The following is a 17,862-nucleotide window of genomic DNA, read 5'->3' on the forward strand; positions in this document are numbered from 1 at the left end:
GGACCTGAAGGTGAGAGAAAGGGAGATGCTGGGCCTTTAATCAGTCTACTACTACTATAAATACTGGACCACCAAACAACTAAACATCTTATTCACACAAAACTATTTTTTAAATATATTTTTTGAACCTCAGTAGCGTCACACAGGGTCAATATACAGCACCCTCTGTGATTTACATGCTCACTTCTTCATCGGTTCTTTACAAATCTCTTGAATTACTTTTTATATACTCATTGCAGAGGCATAGCCAGACCTGAAGGTGGGAGGGGGTCAGAGCCCAAAGTGGGAGGCACATTTTGATCCACAACCCCGCTGCCGCTCCCCTCCTCCGCCCCCACCCACTGCCACTACTGTACATATCTTGGCTGGCGGGGGTCCCCAACCCCTGCTAGCTGAAGCACCACCACCGCACGTACCTTGGCTGGTGGGGGTCTACAACTTCCGCCAGCTGAAGCCTTCATCCAGTGCTGGTCTCCAGCACTGCAGTTTTACTACAACGAGCAAGCCACAGGGTAGGGTAGGGGCCTTAGAGACCTGGCTCCCTCCTTTGGGCATAGGTCCCCCCTCCAAAGCTGCAGTGGCTAGTGGGGTAGCTCAAGCCCTGCTAGCGAAAGAAATCTGCTGCCTGAGTCACCCCCTTCCTCCTCGTACTGCCTCAGGAGCAAGGAAGTCTGTGGGGTTCCTCCAGCCACCAACGCTTGCACTCCCCAAGCATGCTCAGATTGTGTATGAACTAAGCATGTTTGGAGAGTTCTGGCATTGGCGGCTGGAGGAACCCCACTGATTTCCTCGCCCCTGAGGCAGCACAAGCAGAAAGGGGACTGCTTTGGCAGCGGATTTCTTTTGACTGGCGGGGCTTCGAGATCCCCACCAGCAAAGGTATGACGTCTAATATGTGAGGGGGGGGGGGGAAACGTGTGTTCCCCTCCTGTGCCCCCCCAATGGACTGCTGTCCATGCTCCGCCTTTAATCTCGCAATTAAATTGCGATTGAAAATTTTAATCAAAATGAAGCCCTAATATAAAATACTGCAGAGAACACAGAGGTTAGAAGGTGTGGCTTCTCTTAAAGGAAAGAAGAAAACAATGGGGATCATTTTTGAAAGAGAAAAATGTCCAAAAGGTGTCAAAAAGCACCATTTGGACAGATTCTTCTCAAAATGTCCAAACTGGTATTTTTGTAACCTATTTTGCAGACGTTTATCTATGCATTTAATCTGAAATGTGTCTAAATCACAAGGGGGAGTGTTGGGAGCGTTTTGAAGGCGGGCTTAGGGCCTGCCTAACACTTGGATGTTTTACAGATATAATGGAACAAAATGAAAATGTCAAGGGCGAAAACTTCAACATTTTGATCTAAACCAAAAGGTGCCCTAAATGACCACTGGAGGGAATCAGGGATGACCCCCCCCCCTTATTCATCTTGTGGTCACTGACTCCCCTCCCACCCCAAAAATATGTGAATAAAAATAGAACTCAATAGCCTCTGTGACAGCCTCAGATGTTATAGCCAGGTTCATTAGAACAGCATGCAGGTCCCTGGAGTAGTGTAGTGGTGGGTGCAGTGCACTGTAGACAGGTGGACTTCATCCTACCTGTTACACTTGTGGTGGAAACTGTGAGCCCTCCAAAACTCACCAGAAACCCACTGTACCCACATGTAAGTGTCCCCTTCACCCATAAGGGCTACTGTAGTGGTGTACAGTTTGGGGTAGTGGGTTTTGGAGGGCTCAGCAGACAAGATAAGCGAGCAACGATGAGACATGTACCTGGCAGCGTTTACATGAAGTCCACAGCAGTGTCCCCTAGGATGTTCCATTGCTCTCCTGGGATGGCTGGGGGACCAGTCTGCTAAAAATGCTGGCCCCTCCTACATCCCAATGGCTTGATTTGCTACGTTTTTCACTTGTTACAAACAGTATTTTTTTTTAAGACATTTTGCAGTTATGAAAATGGCTATATTTTCTATTCAGATTTTAGACATTTAGCGCAAAACATCTACAGTCCAACTTAGACGTCATATCGAAAATGCCCCTCCACGTCCATAAAAGTTCAAATACATTAACATAATGGGCCCTCTTATCTCATGTACTTTTCTATACTTAAGGCTCATAGCAAAGAGGTGGGGTGGACACATCAAATTTCGGTCCAGTGCAAAAATTGTTCCAGTTTTTCTCTGATGGTTTTTATTCAACAATTTCAACAAGCTGGGAAAAGATCTGCTGTACCAAGCCTGCTGTACAAATCAATTGGTGTCAGGCTGCAGACTCAAACATCTTAGTTTCATGCCTACAAAAGTTAACTTGACTTACCCTCCCCTCTCCCACCCCTGAAACTGAACACCAAAAAGCAATGCCCCAAAATGGTGAAGCCCACTGCTGCATCTACCAGACTGCAAGCCATGACATGACAGTGCCATGTTCATATTCGGCCAATAATGACTATGGGGTCCTTTTACTGTGGCGCACTAGAAAGTGGACGGCGCTGCAACTTGAGTTTTTGATTTCAGCCAAAATTAGGTGATGAGTTTTGGGTGCAGTTTCAGTCGAAAACTTTCAGACAGTTTCGGCGGCAGCTTTGGCAGGTCGCTACAGAGAGGCGATGGAAAAGTAAAAATTCTGTACTTACTACTTACCAGAAATAAAGGGATTTTTCAGGATGATTAACAGAAAATCCAAGCCACCATACATCCAGATCCTCCTATATATTGTAATAATTACACATATTTTATATTTGCATGTGTGTCTGGGCACAACCCAAAGGCAGGGATGCTTACAGCACAAAAGGGCAAATCTATAAATTGGCACCTAAAGACAGGCACCAATTGTGCGTGTAAGTTACAGAATAGTAGTGTTTATGCCCATGATTGGCACCTCAATTTGGCATTTATACATATAAGTTCTAGGTGCTATTCTATAACATACACTACAAAATCACTTAGCGCTAGATCCTATATAGGGCACCAAAAAAAAAAAAACGGCGCAGAAAAAAAGCACTATGCTGCATTTAAACTTAGGCACAGTTTATAGAAAAGCACCCAGGAATCATGCCTAACTTTAGGCATGGCCATTTGCATCAACTGAAATGTGCTGCCAAATGTATGCCTCGAATTATGCACGTATTCCCTTTATTCTATAATAATGCGTATTCATTTTAGGCACACCCCTGTTACACCTATAATCCTCCCATTTCCGTGCCCCCTTTTTCAGACTGCACATAAATTTTAGGTGTGGATTCCACACTTAAATTTACACGTGTAAATGCCAATTAAATCTAATTATTGTCAATAATTGCTTGTTTAAAAGCCAATTATTGGCATTAATTGGCTCATTATTCAATTAAATTATATATGCAAATTGGGAACATGCCCAAATTTGTGCGCACAATTTTTGATGACTTTTATAGAATTGGGGAGTTAGTATGTAAGTCTGAGGTGGTGCACACATCAACTGAGAGTGGATGGGTCATAGGCGTGTCTTTAAGTTATGCGCACTTCAGAGCATACTTAAGCACCAATAGTTATGACTGTCATTGACTTAGCTTTAACTCTTGGTGCCTACCAATGCCAACTTATGCTTGTATTCTATAACAGAATCTTGGTGCCCAGATACCGTTACAGAATTGGTGCTAAGTGCATGGCATTGGGGCACTTAAATCTTGGCATCAAGAACAATGAAACACCTGGAGGTCAATTCAAGCTTGTTAAAGGGCACATATACCTCATCCTGTCTTGTTCTCCAAAGCCAAACCAGCCAAACTAGAACAATTCAACCTTTGAGAATGAAGAAAGGTGAACAACAGCACTGCAATTAATAGCATAGTTCACAGTATTATCAACTAACACTGCATATTTTTCCCATAACTTAATTTCTTACAGGTATCTGTATTGTAAGTGGAATAAAACTTCAGGTTCTATTCCCACAAAAATTCACTGAGCTTTTTAAGTCATTTGTATGTAGTCTCGTGCAGTATTCAGGCAGCATGCAGTACTACCTACTAATAATGGCCAGAGGCAGGCATAAACTAAGACATAAAGGGGCCCTTTTACTAAGCCGCGTAGGTGCCTACGCGCACCCAACATACGCCAATTTGGAGCTACCGCCCGGCTACCATGTGGCCCGTGTGGTAATTTCATTTTTTACACGCGTTCGCTATGCGTTCCAAAAAATATATTTTATTTTCTGGTGCATGGTGAAAATCGAGCGGTAACTCTGACGACGCACATAGGCAATTACTGCACAGTGAGAGACCTTACTGTTAAGTCAATGGCTGGTGGTAAGGTCTCAGACCCAAAATGGATGTGCGGCAATGTTTATTTTGCCACACGTCCATTTTCAGCAAAATTTTTAAAAAAAGGCATTTTTTGCAGGCGCGCTGAAAAATGGATCTGTGCGGGCCTACACTAACGCAGGCCATTTTTCAGCACACCTTAGTAAAACGACCCCTAGGTATGACTATGTAAAACTGATTTTGTTGACCATTTGAATTCAGTTTTAATATTGCCCTCTTGAAAAAAAAAAAGAAAAGAGAACAGACGCATACATAACGAACTGCCTTCAGGAAATGCTATTTTCAAGGCAAAGTTGATTCCTTTCCAATAAAATGTGTTAACCCTGCAAAAGAAATTGAGCAATATTGTTTCCTACAGAAAAGGACATTGCTTTCCTTCCAGCTCTCAACCTGTCCCTCTCACTAGGACCGTTTAACATTTCAGAAACAAGCACTCTCTGAGAAAGCTTGACATTTGACCTGCTAGGAAGCCCAATGAAGGCTTAGCCCGGTAAGGCTCAGCACTTGTTTACAGCTCTGTGGTATAAATTGTCAGCTTGGCAGCTAATCAAGCATGAGCGTAGAAAGCCTCTAATGCTGCTGGGTGCAAGCTACTAGCATCACACCAGTCCATTTCATCTGCTTTCACTAGTCGAGTTTAGCCTGCTCTTTAGCTGCCCACTCCATTTGTATTAACTGATTTCAACTTTGTAGGCCTCTTTCACATGGAAGGCCAGAAAATGTATGCAGCTTTATTGCAAATAAATTGTAGGGGGAAAATGAGGCAGGATCAAATTATTTTCTCTGAAGTTTTATGAATTGCTTCCATAGGTTTCTAGCCACATTAAAATCTATTTCCAAACTGTGTTCTGCATTAATAACATTGACTTTTGAATAACTGCATGTTAATCTAGATGCATATGCATCCTTTCACATTTATTGCTGGATGTCCTTTTGTTGGAGGGTTCAAGTCACGATGATATGGCAGGTTTCTTACAACACACGTTGTTGCATCAACCAATATCTTGGTTTGATACTGTGCAATGTGATACAGGACCCCTGATGAAGGCTTGATAGCTGAAACACGGCCTGTGTAGCTAGCATCTGCTGTTCAATAGACATCACATGCTATTTGTTTTAATGTAATTCATCTGACAAGACTTGGAGAAATTGTTCCTGGGGCATCTGTCTGGTCATTCCCACTCTTGTTGTGTCTCCTATTGGACTTTTGTGGAATTTTTTGTTTGTTTGTTTTGTTTTTTGGACTGCATATTAATAACAATAATGAAATACCATATTATGTTTGATTACAAGCATATGCAATTCTAAGTAATGGTACGTCACAATGCAAATCAAAATAGCTCAGTTCTTTGTTAATGCTTGGGATTTATCATTTATAGGTTCAAATATTCTATAGTTAGTATTTACATTGTACAAGCTTCCTCTTGAGGGGCTCTTCAACTTTTGGTATTCAATAAATACAAAACCAAATAAGCAAGATCTTAAAATTCAAGGCAGAAAAGAATTACTACTGGTTACTTAGAAGCCCTCTAATACAGAGTACAGTAAATGATTTAGTGTCTGCTGACAATCAATATGACAGATGTTTCCACCATATAATTTTTATGTACATCTGACAATAGGATGATAACTGCCTGAGAACTGAGAAAATGAATGTTTATTTACACATGGAATATGACAAAATACCTATACTTCAAAACTTATCGCGTATATAGATAGTTCTATTTGCAAGTGAACAAATAATGTTGGCTAAATTTTAGTCTGCATGTACAGAAAATGTAGCTGTATCTGTAACTTCTTCAATGAAAACATTTCTAGACAAACCATATCATGGACTGCCTACTGAGTTCTGTTTTTCTATTTGTTTGATAATTCATTCATAAAGAAACGTGACTGTTTACAGTTCTTGAGATTTTTGTTTCTACTAAGTCACTCCCATTACCCAAAACCCATGGATGCAGCACTATTGATATCATGTAAACCATAGATGCAACTACATTAGCCTCGAGGACAGACACAGGGGATCCAATATTCAGCTGGAGGTGCTCAACATCATGTCAGGAAATTCAATGCTGGGCCACATCTGGGCATCAACGTTGAATTTCCAGGTTTGCAGAGCTGGCTAAAGCATAGCTGGTTAAGGGGCCCTTTTACTAAGCAGTGGTAAGCCCACCGCTGGCTTACGGTATGGTAATCCATAACTACCACCGGCTCATTGAAGGCGCTGGTGGTAGCTCCACCCCCAGCGCATGGCATTTCCAGCACTAGGGAAAGTAGGTCACTGTTTTTTTTATTGCAGCAGTTACCGCTGGGTTAGCATGGGAGCCCTTCCCACCACCTCAATGGGTGGCGGTAAGTGCTCCCCCCCCCCCCCCCACCTATGGCCACATGGTAAGTCTAATCTTACTGCGTGGCCATATCTTTCTTCAGCCTTTTTACCTACTGCTGAAATAAGGGCTTCAGTGCGTGGCATAAAATGGCTGCTGCTAGTGCAGGGCCCCCTTTTACTGCAGCTTAATAAAATGGCCCCTAAGTGTAATATTCAGCACTTAACCGGCTATGAGGCACTGCATAAGGACAGAATCGCATAAATTGAGTCCTATTACATTTATTTTGCTCACACTTTTTCAGCAGTAGTTCAAGGTGAGTTACATTCAGGTACCCTGGGTATTTTCTGTGTCCCTGGAGGACTCACAATCTAAGTTTGTATCTGAGGCAATGGAGGGTTGTGACTTGCTCAAATCATAAGAAGCTGCAGTGGGATTTGAACTGGCCACTTCTAGTTGTCAAGATCAGTGCTTTAACCACTAGGCCACTCCTCCACTCCTGAATATTAGCAAGTATCTGGCCAAGTGTTGACTCCACCTCTGGAGTGCCCCCAAAATAGCTGGTTTTCAGTTAGGTGCTACGAAGACATTTTGAATAGCACTAACTGGGTAGGTGCTGCTGAAAATGACCACTTAGCCCCCAAACAGGAGATTTAACCAGCCAGGAGCCATTTCTGGCTGGTTAAATCACTTTGAAATCAACCAGAAGAAGTTCTAAACAAGCAAAGCTCCAGTCCCAGAGAGATGCATGTATCTTTCTCTGGTGAGTGTGGCCAAATCTTCATATTCCCTCGAGCTGAGTGGAAACACAAATACTTCAATGTGAAGAATAGGCAAGAGTTAAAGTTATAAAAGGAAATTTTGGCTCAGATACAGAAAGCTAAAACCCCACATATCTATGCATTCAAAAACCCAACCTGCAAAAAACAAACACAGAAAAGACAACTGCCACCATCTTATCAGAAAAAAAAAGGTAAACAGTCTCTAGTTTATTACGTATATAAAGATTTCCAGAATTTACAAACATCCACATTGCTCATTCCAGGGAGAGTTCTGATTTGAAGAATTTATCCAAGTTTCACTTTTTTTTTTCCTTGTTTGTTTATTTTTACAATATTTACAATGGAAGACTTTGATTTTGGGTTGGTTTTTTTTTTTTCTTTTCCATTTCATGTTCCTGGGCAAATGACAAGTTCAAGTTGTTGACGTGAGTACCATACACAGTAAGTTTATCTTCAGTTTAGTGAATGGAGCCTATCACCTTACAGAAGAGGTAATAAAAATTGTTTGTTGGAAAGAGCTCACTTCAAGGTCAAGATTGTTACGAGTGACAATTATCAGTAAATAGGGCTGAACAAGCAAGGCCTTACAGGCCTATATTGTATTATTTTTCTGAATTACAATCTTAAAACAAGAATAGTATTACTACTCTATTCTCATTAGCCTTTTTAAACAAATTTCCCACTCTGTTTACAACAGAACATAGTATACCTCAGTTCCACATCAACAAAGATGTGCTGTAGCAAAGTCATTTTTTTAATTAGAAAAAGTACATGTAGAAATTAAAAAAAACCCCTATGTTAAATATTTAATACTCTCCAGCCAACATTATTAACAGCTTTGTACGCAATAATTTACAACAATGATGTGTATTGTTTCTTTTTTTTTTTTTCAGCAGCAAATGAAGTTGAATGCTTTGTGTAAAATGTGCTAGTACTATCCATTCTCACCATGAGATGTTGGTGGGAATATCACCAGTACACTGAGACCTGCTGAGTCCTTATGGTAAAAGGTAGAAACAGACTCATTCAGGTATCACAGTGTTTTTTGCTTGGCACAACACAGACCCTGGGATTCTATATATCGCGCCTTAATTTCTGTAGGGAAATCAAAGCGTATTTTACAACAGTGCGCGTAACTTAATTGGTTAACTAGCTAATCAGCGCTGTCAATTGGATGTTAACAAGAAATTATCAGAACTAATTGGCATTATGATTTATGCGCACAACTCGCTAAGTGTATTGTGTAACGTGGTGCGCTTAGATTCTAAGTCGCATAGTTGAAAAGGGAGCGTGGCCATAGGTGGGGTGTAGGCCTTTCTAAAATCTATGCGCTTTGTTATAGAATACACCCGCTCTGCGCCTAATTCAGGCATCGGGATTTACGACAAGTAAAACATGGCATACATGGCCGTGACTAAATTTGGTCGCATGGAGAGGTGCTTGGTTTATTCTATATACTGTGCGGAAATTTAAGCCTATTCTATAAAATAGAGGCATGCTTTAGACAATATGCCCAGGCGTATTTTTTTACGCGCAGAATTTTCAGGTGCCATATATAGAATTTAGCCCAGAATGTGCAATTCAGTCAACTAACTCCTGAGGTCTGTGCGTCAAGTAAACAGAACTGAGCCCGATACATCGTACCATCTACTGAGGAAGATGTGAGGTCATAGTCGTGCTGTACGAAAAAGAGAGTCCAGAGATGCATGAGTTCATAGCGGTATTTTGTTGAGGTTGTAGAGTCATCATTCTGAAATGTAAAAAGAAACAAACAAACAAAAATAAAAAAGGTTAGCAAGATTCAGAAAAAAATTGCTTAAAATTACATAACGATTCTAATTTTCAGGCAACATAAAAACTTCATTGGCTACCAGTACAATACAGGGCTAAATTTAAAACTCTATGTCTGATCTTCAAGGCCCTGAAAGGAAATGGCCCCGAGTATCTGAAGAATAGGATGATCCTCCACACACCGCCAAGGACACTAAGGTCCTCCCAAGGTCTTTAACTAATTACACCCTCTCCAAAAGACATTACACGATGTGATACCCGCAAGCGAGCCTTCTCCGGAGTAGCCCCCACACTCTGGAATGCATTGCCTGAAAGGCTCCGCTTAACACAAGACTACCTCTACTTCAGGAAGCAGGTGAAAGCTTGGCTCTTCAACCAAGCCTTTAACGGAAGAAGTAACTAACTTGTTAGTCTCACTCACACACACAAGGATTGACTTGGGCTGCACATACTGCAGCAGGACATGTTTATCCACTCCTACCCTAGCTGAGATAATATTTAACCATCTCTCTGACCTCACATGCAACTTTCTTCAAATCAATCACCTTACTTTCAAATTCTTCCTACTTTCTTACTCATCTATATGTTACAACTTTGCCTTACCCTTCACTACCAATTATAATGTTCTAGTACATATTGTGTTGTCATTGCAAGTAGTATACCATGCCATACTTTGTATTGTTCGAATATTTTTACTGCTCTAATTGCCTCCTGCTCATGTTTGATCTATTCTTACTGTACACCACCTTGAGTGAATTCCTTCAAAAAGGCGGTAAATAAATCCTAATAAATAATAAATAAAGGTGGATTTATATAAACTCACACAGAGCTCACCTCTTAACAACTATAATGCACAGGACCTACAGACTGAGACAGAGCTATGACTGTTGCCTATTCCCTTTGTTCCTCTCTCTGAAGAGATGTCAATAGATGTCTTGCTACTCAGGCATATAAAGCGAATGCTACATACCTGTAGAAGGTATTCTCCGAGGACAGCAGACTGATTGTTCTCACTGATGGGTGACGTCCACGGCAGCCCCTCCAATCGGAAACTTCACTAGCAAAGTCCTTTGCTAGCCCTCGCGCGCCCGCGCGCACCGCGCATGCGCGGCCGTCTTCCCGCCCGAAACCGGCTCGAGCCGGCCAGTCTAGTATGTAGCAAGACAATACAGTTCAAGGGAAGACACAACTCCAAAGGGGAGGCGGGCGGGTTTGTGAGAACAATCAGCCTGCTGTCCTCGGAGAATACCTTCTACAGGTATGTAGCATTCGCTTTCTCCGAGGACAAGCAGGCTGCTTGTTCTCACTGATGGGGTATCCCTAGCCCCCAGGCTCACTCAAAACAACAACATTGGTCAATTGGGCCTCGCAACGGCGAGGACATAACTGAGATTGACCTAAAAAATTTACCAACTAACTGAGAGTGTAGCCTGGAACAGAACAAACAGGGCCCTCGGGGGGTGGAGTTGGATCCTAAAGCCCAAACAGGTTCTGAAGAACTGACTGCCCGAACCGACTGTCGCGTCGGGTATCCTGCTGCAGGCAGTAATGAGATGTGAATGTGTGGACAGATGACCACGTCGCAGCTTTGCAAATTTCTTCAATGGAGGCTGACTTCAAGTGGGCTACCGACGCAGCCATGGCTCTAACATTATGAGCCGTGACATGACCCTCAAGAGCCAGCCCCGCCTGGGCGTAAGTGAAGGAAATGCAATCTGCTAGCCAATTGGATATGGTGCGTTTCCCTACAGCCACTCCCCTCCTATTGGGGTCAAAAGAAACAAACAATTGGGCGGACTGTCTGTGGGGCTGTGTCCGCTCCAGATAGAAGGCCAATGCTCTCTTGCAGTCCAATGTGTGCAGCTGACGTTCAGCAGGGCAGGAATGAGGACGGGGAAAGAATGTTGGCAAGACAATTGACTGGTTCAGATGGAACTCCGACACAACCTTTGGCAGAAACTTAGGGTGAGTGCGGAGGACTACTCTGTTATGAAGAAATTTGGTGTAAGGGGCCTGGGCTACCAGGGCCTGAAGCTCACTGACTCTACGAGCTGAAGTAACTGCCACCAAGAAAATGACCTTCCAGGTCAAGTACTTCAGATGGCAGGAGTTCAGTGGCTCAAAAGGAGGTTTCATCAGCTGGGTGAGAACGACATTGAGATCCCATGACACTGTAGGAGGTTTGACAGGGGGCTTTGACAGAAGCAAACCTCTCATGAAGCGAACAACTAAAGGCTGTCCTGAGATCGGCTTACCTTCCACTTGGTAATGGTATGCACTGATTGCACTAAGGTGAACCCTTACGGAGTTGGTCTTGAGACCAGACTCAGACAAGTGCAGAAGGTATTCAAGCAGGGTCTGTGTAGGACAAGAGCGAGGGTCTAGGGCCTTACTCTCACACCAGACGGCAAACCTCCTCCAATGAAAGAAGTAGCTTCTCTTAGTGGAGTCTTTTCTGGAAGCAAGCAAGATGCGGGAGACACCCTCCGTCAGACCCAAAGAGGCAAAGTCTACGCCTTCAACATCCAGGCCGTGAGAGCCAGAGACTGGAGGTTGGGATGCAGAAGAGCCCCTTCGTCCTGCGTGATGAGGGTCGGAAAACACTCCAATCTCCACGGTTCTTCGGAGGATAATTCCAGAAGAAGAGGGAACCAGATCTGACGCGGCCAAAAAGGAGCAATCAGAATCATGGTGCCTCGGTCTTGCTTGAGTTTCAGCAAAGTCTTCCCCACCAGAGGGATGGGAGGATAAGCATACAGCAGACCTTCCCCCCAATCCAGGAGGAAGGCATCCGACGCCAGTCTGCCGTGGGCCTGAAGCCTGGAACAGAACTGAGGGATCTTGTGGTTCACTTGAGATGCGAAGAGATCCACCAGGGGGGTGCCCCACGCCTGGAAGATCTGTCGCACTACACGGGAATTGAGCGACCACTCGTGAGGTTGCATAATCCTGCTCAACCTGTCGGCCAGACTGTTGTTTACGCCTGCCAGATATGTGGCTTGGAGCACCATGCCTTGACGGCGAGCCCAGAGCCACATGCTGACGGCTTCCTGACACAGGGGGCGAGATCCGGTGCCCCCCTGCTTGTTGACATAGTACATGGCAACCTGATTGTCTGTCTGAATTTGGATAATTTGGTGGGACAGCCGATCTCTGAAAGCCTTCAGAGCGTTCCAGATCGCTCGCAACTCCAGAAGATTGATCTGTAGATCGCGTTCTTGGAGGGACCAGCTTCCTTGGGTGTGAAGCCCATCGACATGAGCTCTCCATCCCAGGAGAGACGCATCCGTGGTCAGCACTTTTTGTGGCTGAGGAATTTGGAAGGGACGTCCCAGAGTCAAATTGGAGCAAATCGTCCACCAATACAGGGATTCGAGAAAACTCGTGGACAGGTGGATCACGTCCTCTAGTCCCCCAGCGGCCTGATACCACTGGGAGGCTAGGGTCCATTGAGCAGATCTCATGTGAAGGCGGGCCATGGGAGTCACATGAACTGTGGAGGCCATGTGGCCCAACAATCTCAACATCTGCCGAGCTGTGATCTGCTGGGACGCTCGCACCCGCGAGACGAGGGACAACAAGTTGTTGGCCCTCGCCTCTGGGAGATAGGCGCGAGCCGTCCGAGAATCCAGCAGGGCTCCGATGAATTCGAGTTTCTGCACTGGGAGAAGATGGGACTTTGGGTAATTTATCACAAACCCCAGTAGCTCCAGGAGGCGAATAGTCATCTGCATGGACTGCAGGGCTCCTGCCTCGGATGTGTTCTTCACCAGCCAATCGTCGAGATATGGGAACACGTGCACCCCCAGCCTGCGAAGCGCCGCTGCTACCACAGCTAGGCACTTTGTGAACACCCTGGGCGCGGAGGCGAGCCCAAAGGGTAGCACACAGTACTGGAAGTGGCGTGTGCCCAGCTGAAATCGCAGATACTGTCTGTGAGCTGGCAGTATCGGGATGTGTGTGTAGGCATCCTTCAAGTCCAGAGAGCATAGCCAATCGTTTTGCTGAATCATGGGGAGAAGGGTGCCCAGGGAAAGCATCCTGAACTTTTCTTTTACGAGATATTTGTTCAGGGCCCTTAGGTCTAGGATGGGACGCATCCCCCCTGTTTTCTTTTCCACAAGGAAGTACCTGGAATAGAATCCCAGCCCTTCTTGCCCGGATGGCACGGGCTCGACCACATTGGCGCTGAGAAGGGCGGAGAGTTCCTCTGCAAGTACCTGCTTGTGCTGGAAGCTGTAGGACTGAGCTCCCGGAGGACAATTTGGAGGTTTTGAGGCCAAATTGAGGGTGTATCCTTGCCGGACTATTTGGAGAACCCACTGATCGGAGGTTATGAGAGGCCACCTTTGGTGAAAAGCTTTCAACCTCCCTCCGACAGGCAGGTCGCCCGGCACTGACACTTGGATGTCGGCTATGCTCTGCTGGAGCCAGTCAAAAGCTCGCCCCTTGCTTTTGCTGGGGAGCCGCGGGGCCTTGCTGAGGCGCACGCTGCTGACGAGAGCGAGCGCGCTGGGGCTTAGCCTGGGCCGCAGGCTGTCGGGAAGGAGGATTGTACCTACGCTTGCCAGAAGTATAGGGAACAGTCTTCCTTCCCCCGAAAAATCGTCTACCTGTAGAGGTAGAAGCTGAAGGCTGCCGGCGGGCGAACTTGTCGAATGCGGTGTCCCGCTGGTGGAGAGACTCTACCACCTGTTCGACTTTTTCGCCAAAAATGTTATCCGCACGGCAAGGCGAGTCCGCAATCCGCTGCTGGAGTCTATTCTCCAGGTCGGCGGCACGCAGCCATGAGAGCCTGCGCATCACCACACCTTGAGCAGCGGCCCTGGACGCAACATCAAAAGTGTCATAAACTCCTCTGGCCAGGAATTTTCTGCACGCCTTCAGCTGCCTGACCACCTCCTGAAAAGGCTTGGCTTGCTCAGGGGGAAGAGCATCAACCAAGCCCGCCAACTGCCGCACATTGTTCCGCATGTGTATGCTCGTGTAGAGCTGGTAGGACTGGATCTTGGACACGAGCATAGAGGAATGGTAGGCCTTCCTCCCAAAGGAGTCTAAGGTTCTAGCGTCCTTGCCCGGGGGCGCCGAAGCATGTTCCCTAGAACTCTTAGCCTTCTTTAGGGCCAAATCCACAACTCCAGAGTCATGAGGCAACTGAGTGCGCATCAGCTCTGGGTCCCCATGGATCCGGTACTGGGACTCGATCTTCTTGGGAATGTGGGGATTAGTTAATGGCTTGGTCCAGTTCGCAAGCAATGTCTTCTTCAGGACATGGTGCAAGGGAACAGTGGACGCTTCCTTAGGTGGAGAAGGATAGTCCAGGAGCTCAAACATTTCAGCCCTGGGCTCGTCCTCCACAACCACCGGGAAGGGGATGGCCGTAGACATCTCCCGGACAAAGGAAGCGAAAGACAGACTCTCGGGAGGAGAAAGCTGTCTCTCAGGAGAGGGAGTGGGATCAGACGGAAGACCCTCAGACTCCTCGTCAGAGAAATATCTGGGATCTTCCTCTTCCTCCCACGAGGCCTCACCCTCGGTGTCAGACACAAGTTCCCGGACCTGTGTCTGCAACCTCGCCCTGCTCGACTCCGTGGAACCCCGTCCACGATGGGGGCGTCGAGAGGTAGACTCCCTTGCCCGCATCGGCGAAGCTCCCTCCGCCGACGTGGTCGGGGAGCCTTCCTGGGAGGTGGCCGCGGTCGGCACCGCACGCGGTACCGACGTCGGGGACCTCAACCTGGGCGATGGGCCAGCCGGCGCCACGCTCGACGGTACCGGAGGCGCAAGCACCGCCGGTACCGGAGGGGTAGGGCGCAACAGCTCTCCCAGAATCTCTGGGAGAACGGCCCGGAGGCTCTCGTTTAGAGTGGCTGCAGAGAAAGGCTGAGAGGTCGATGCAGGCGTCGACGTCAGTACCTGTTCCGGGCGTGGAGGCTGTTCCGGGCTGTCCAGAGCGGAGCGCATCGACACCTCTTGAACAGAGGGTGAGCGGTCCTCTCGGTGCCGATGCCTGCTGGGTGCCGAATCCCTCGGCGACCCAGAGCTCTCGGTGCCGACACGGGGAGGAGACCGGTGTCGATGCTTCTTCGATTTCTTCCGAAGCATGTCACCGGAGCTCCCCGGCACCGACGAGGAGGACGTCGAATCCATCCGTCGCTTCCTCGGGGCCGAGACTGAAGAAGGTCGATCTCGGGGGGGCTGTACCGCAGGAGCCCTCAGGGTAGGCGGAGACCCACCCGAGGGCTCACCGCCACCAGCAGGGGAATGGACAGCCCTCACCTGCACTCCACCCGATGCACCACCGTCCGACGACATCAGCAGACGAGGTCCTGGTACCACCGACGTCGATGCAGCTATCCGATGTCTCGGCGCCGATGCAGAGGCCCGATGCCTCGATGCACTCGATGCAGGGGCGGCCGAGGAAGATGGTCTGGACGCTGACGACGTCGATGCACTCGAAGATCCCGGTGCCGATGCCGACGAAGAGCCCGAGAACAACACGTTCCACTGGGCTAGTCTCGCTACCTGAGTCCGCCTTTGAAGCAGGGAACACAGACTGCAGTTCTGAGGGCGGTGCTCGGCCCCCAGACACTGAAGACACGACGAGTGTCGATCAGTGAGCGAGATAACCCGGGCGCACTGGGTGCACTTCTTGAAGCCGCTGGAAGGCTTCGATGTCATGGGCGGAAAAATCACGCCGGCGAAATCAAAATCCGAAATGGCGAAATTGGAAGCACCAAAATTTAGAGGGAGAAAAATCTCGACCGAGGCCAAAAAGAGGCCTACCCCGACGACGAAAGAAAACTTACCGGGGCAAAAAGCTGGAAGTACGGGGAGGATTTACACGAAACCCGGCGGGGGGTTTCCGGAGCACTTCCCGACTAAGAGAAAACTTTCCCGAAGGAAAAAAACACGCTCAAAATAAATTGGACGCGCGAGGTCGACTTTCCGGGGCTCGACACGGCGAAAACACGACCGTACCGAGTGCGGACAAAAGAAGACTGGCCGGCTCGAGCCGGTTTCGGGCGGGAAGACGGCCGCGCATGCGCGGTGCGCGCGGGCGCGCGAGGGCTAGCAAAGGACTTTGCTAGTGAAGTTTCCGATTGGAGGGGCTGCCGTGGATGTCACCCATCAGTGAGAACAAGCAGCCTGCTTGTCCTCGGAGAAAAGCCACAATAAATTTGGAGTTACATACCCAGGACCAGATTCAGTAAATGGCACTCAAGTTTAGGTGCCGTAAAAAATCCATGCTATGGGTTGAATTCTATATATGGTGCCAAACTGAAAAAAGCGCTATTCTATAAACCATACTTAAAGTTAGGCGTGGTTTACAGAACAGTGTTTATGGCCAGGGGCTGTGCGTAAATTTAGGTACCACTATTTGCACCAATGAAAAGGTGGTACAAATGCATGCGCCTAAATTTAAGCGTGGAGCCCCAATATTCTATAATTACGCATCTAACTCAAAACCACACCCCTGATCCACCCATGACCCTTCCATTTCCATGCCCGGTTTTTTGGGCCATGTGTAATATTTAGGAGAGGGTGCACATAAGTTCTAATTAAATCTAATTAGGAACAATAATTGCTTGTTAAAAAGTCAAATATTGGCACTAATTGGCTCATTATGTAATTAAATTCCATGCAAGAATTGCGCGTGTGCCCAAATTTGCACGCACAATTTTACAGAATTTGCTATTCTATAAAGCAGTGTTTCCCAAGTCCGGTCTTGGAGTACCCCTTGCCAGTCAGGTTTTCAGGATATCCACAATGAATATGCATGAAAGAGATTTGCGTATAATGGAGGCAGTGTATGCAAATCAAGTTCATGCAATTCACTGTGGATATCCTGAAAACCTGACTGGGAAGGGGTACTCCAGGACTGGACTTGGGGAAACTGCTATAAAGGGTGCTCCAGGCTGAGTACCCTTTAAAGAATAGCACTTAGATCCGATTCCCTCACCCAACTTTTGGCATGAGGACTTACACCGGCTGAAATTTAGTGTAAAATCCTGGCGCGTAAGTTGGGTGCACAGCCCCGGTATTTTATAACACTATATCTAAATATTTGGAACCCCTCATCACCCACCCATGCCACGTTTTGGGTTGTGTGTGAGAGACTGAACATACAACATTATAGAATAGCGCATGGACAAATGAGTATATAAATCCAAATTAGTGTCATTTATTGCCAATTAACTCCAATACACACGCATTTGGGTTCCGTGCCTAAATTTGGGTGACGTATACAGAATCCAAGAATAAGGGGGCAATATCAAGTGAAAAGACATCGACATAAATGATAGAGATATGAGTATTTTCAGCTGATTTATCCATATACATTGGACCAGTAAATATATGCACTAAATAAATAAATACAGATAAGTTATCAATATAAAGTCAGGATTGCTATTTATATGGTCCACTTATCCAGCAGTGGCTAAATATTGCCGCTCTCTGGACAAATATAAGCCCTGTCCTGGAACTCTCCAGCCCTGCGTTGCAGATACATTTTGGTAGTTTATCACTTTACAATGGACAAAACTTATATGTTTAACAGCCTAGAAATGTTAAAGAAAAGCAATTATGAAGTCAGCAAGCGGTGTTGACTGCATAAGTGCTTTTGAGTAACCGACCTTATGCTATGTAGATGTAATCATACTGAAACACAGA

At 46.4% G+C, this 17,862-nt stretch overlaps 1 protein-coding gene across 1 annotated transcript in view; it reads right to left on the reverse strand.

Annotated features, from left to right (window-relative positions):
* Window positions 1–8,812: 8,812 nt before the first annotated feature.
* IRS1 (insulin receptor substrate 1) overlaps window positions 8,813–17,862 on the reverse strand; it is a 166,193-nt gene continuing 157,143 nt past the window's right edge. Inside the window, exon 2 of the mRNA XM_030216732.1 lies at window positions 8,813–9,148. Within this exon, the coding sequence (XP_030072592.1) occupies window positions 9,144–9,148 (5 nt within the window). The 3' untranslated portion in view covers window positions 8,813–9,143. The remainder of the gene's footprint in view (window positions 9,149–17,862) is intronic.

This window comes from Microcaecilia unicolor, chromosome 10, assembly GCF_901765095.1.
Source record: "Microcaecilia unicolor chromosome 10, aMicUni1.1, whole genome shotgun sequence".
NCBI lineage: Eukaryota > Metazoa > Chordata > Amphibia > Gymnophiona > Siphonopidae > Microcaecilia > Microcaecilia unicolor.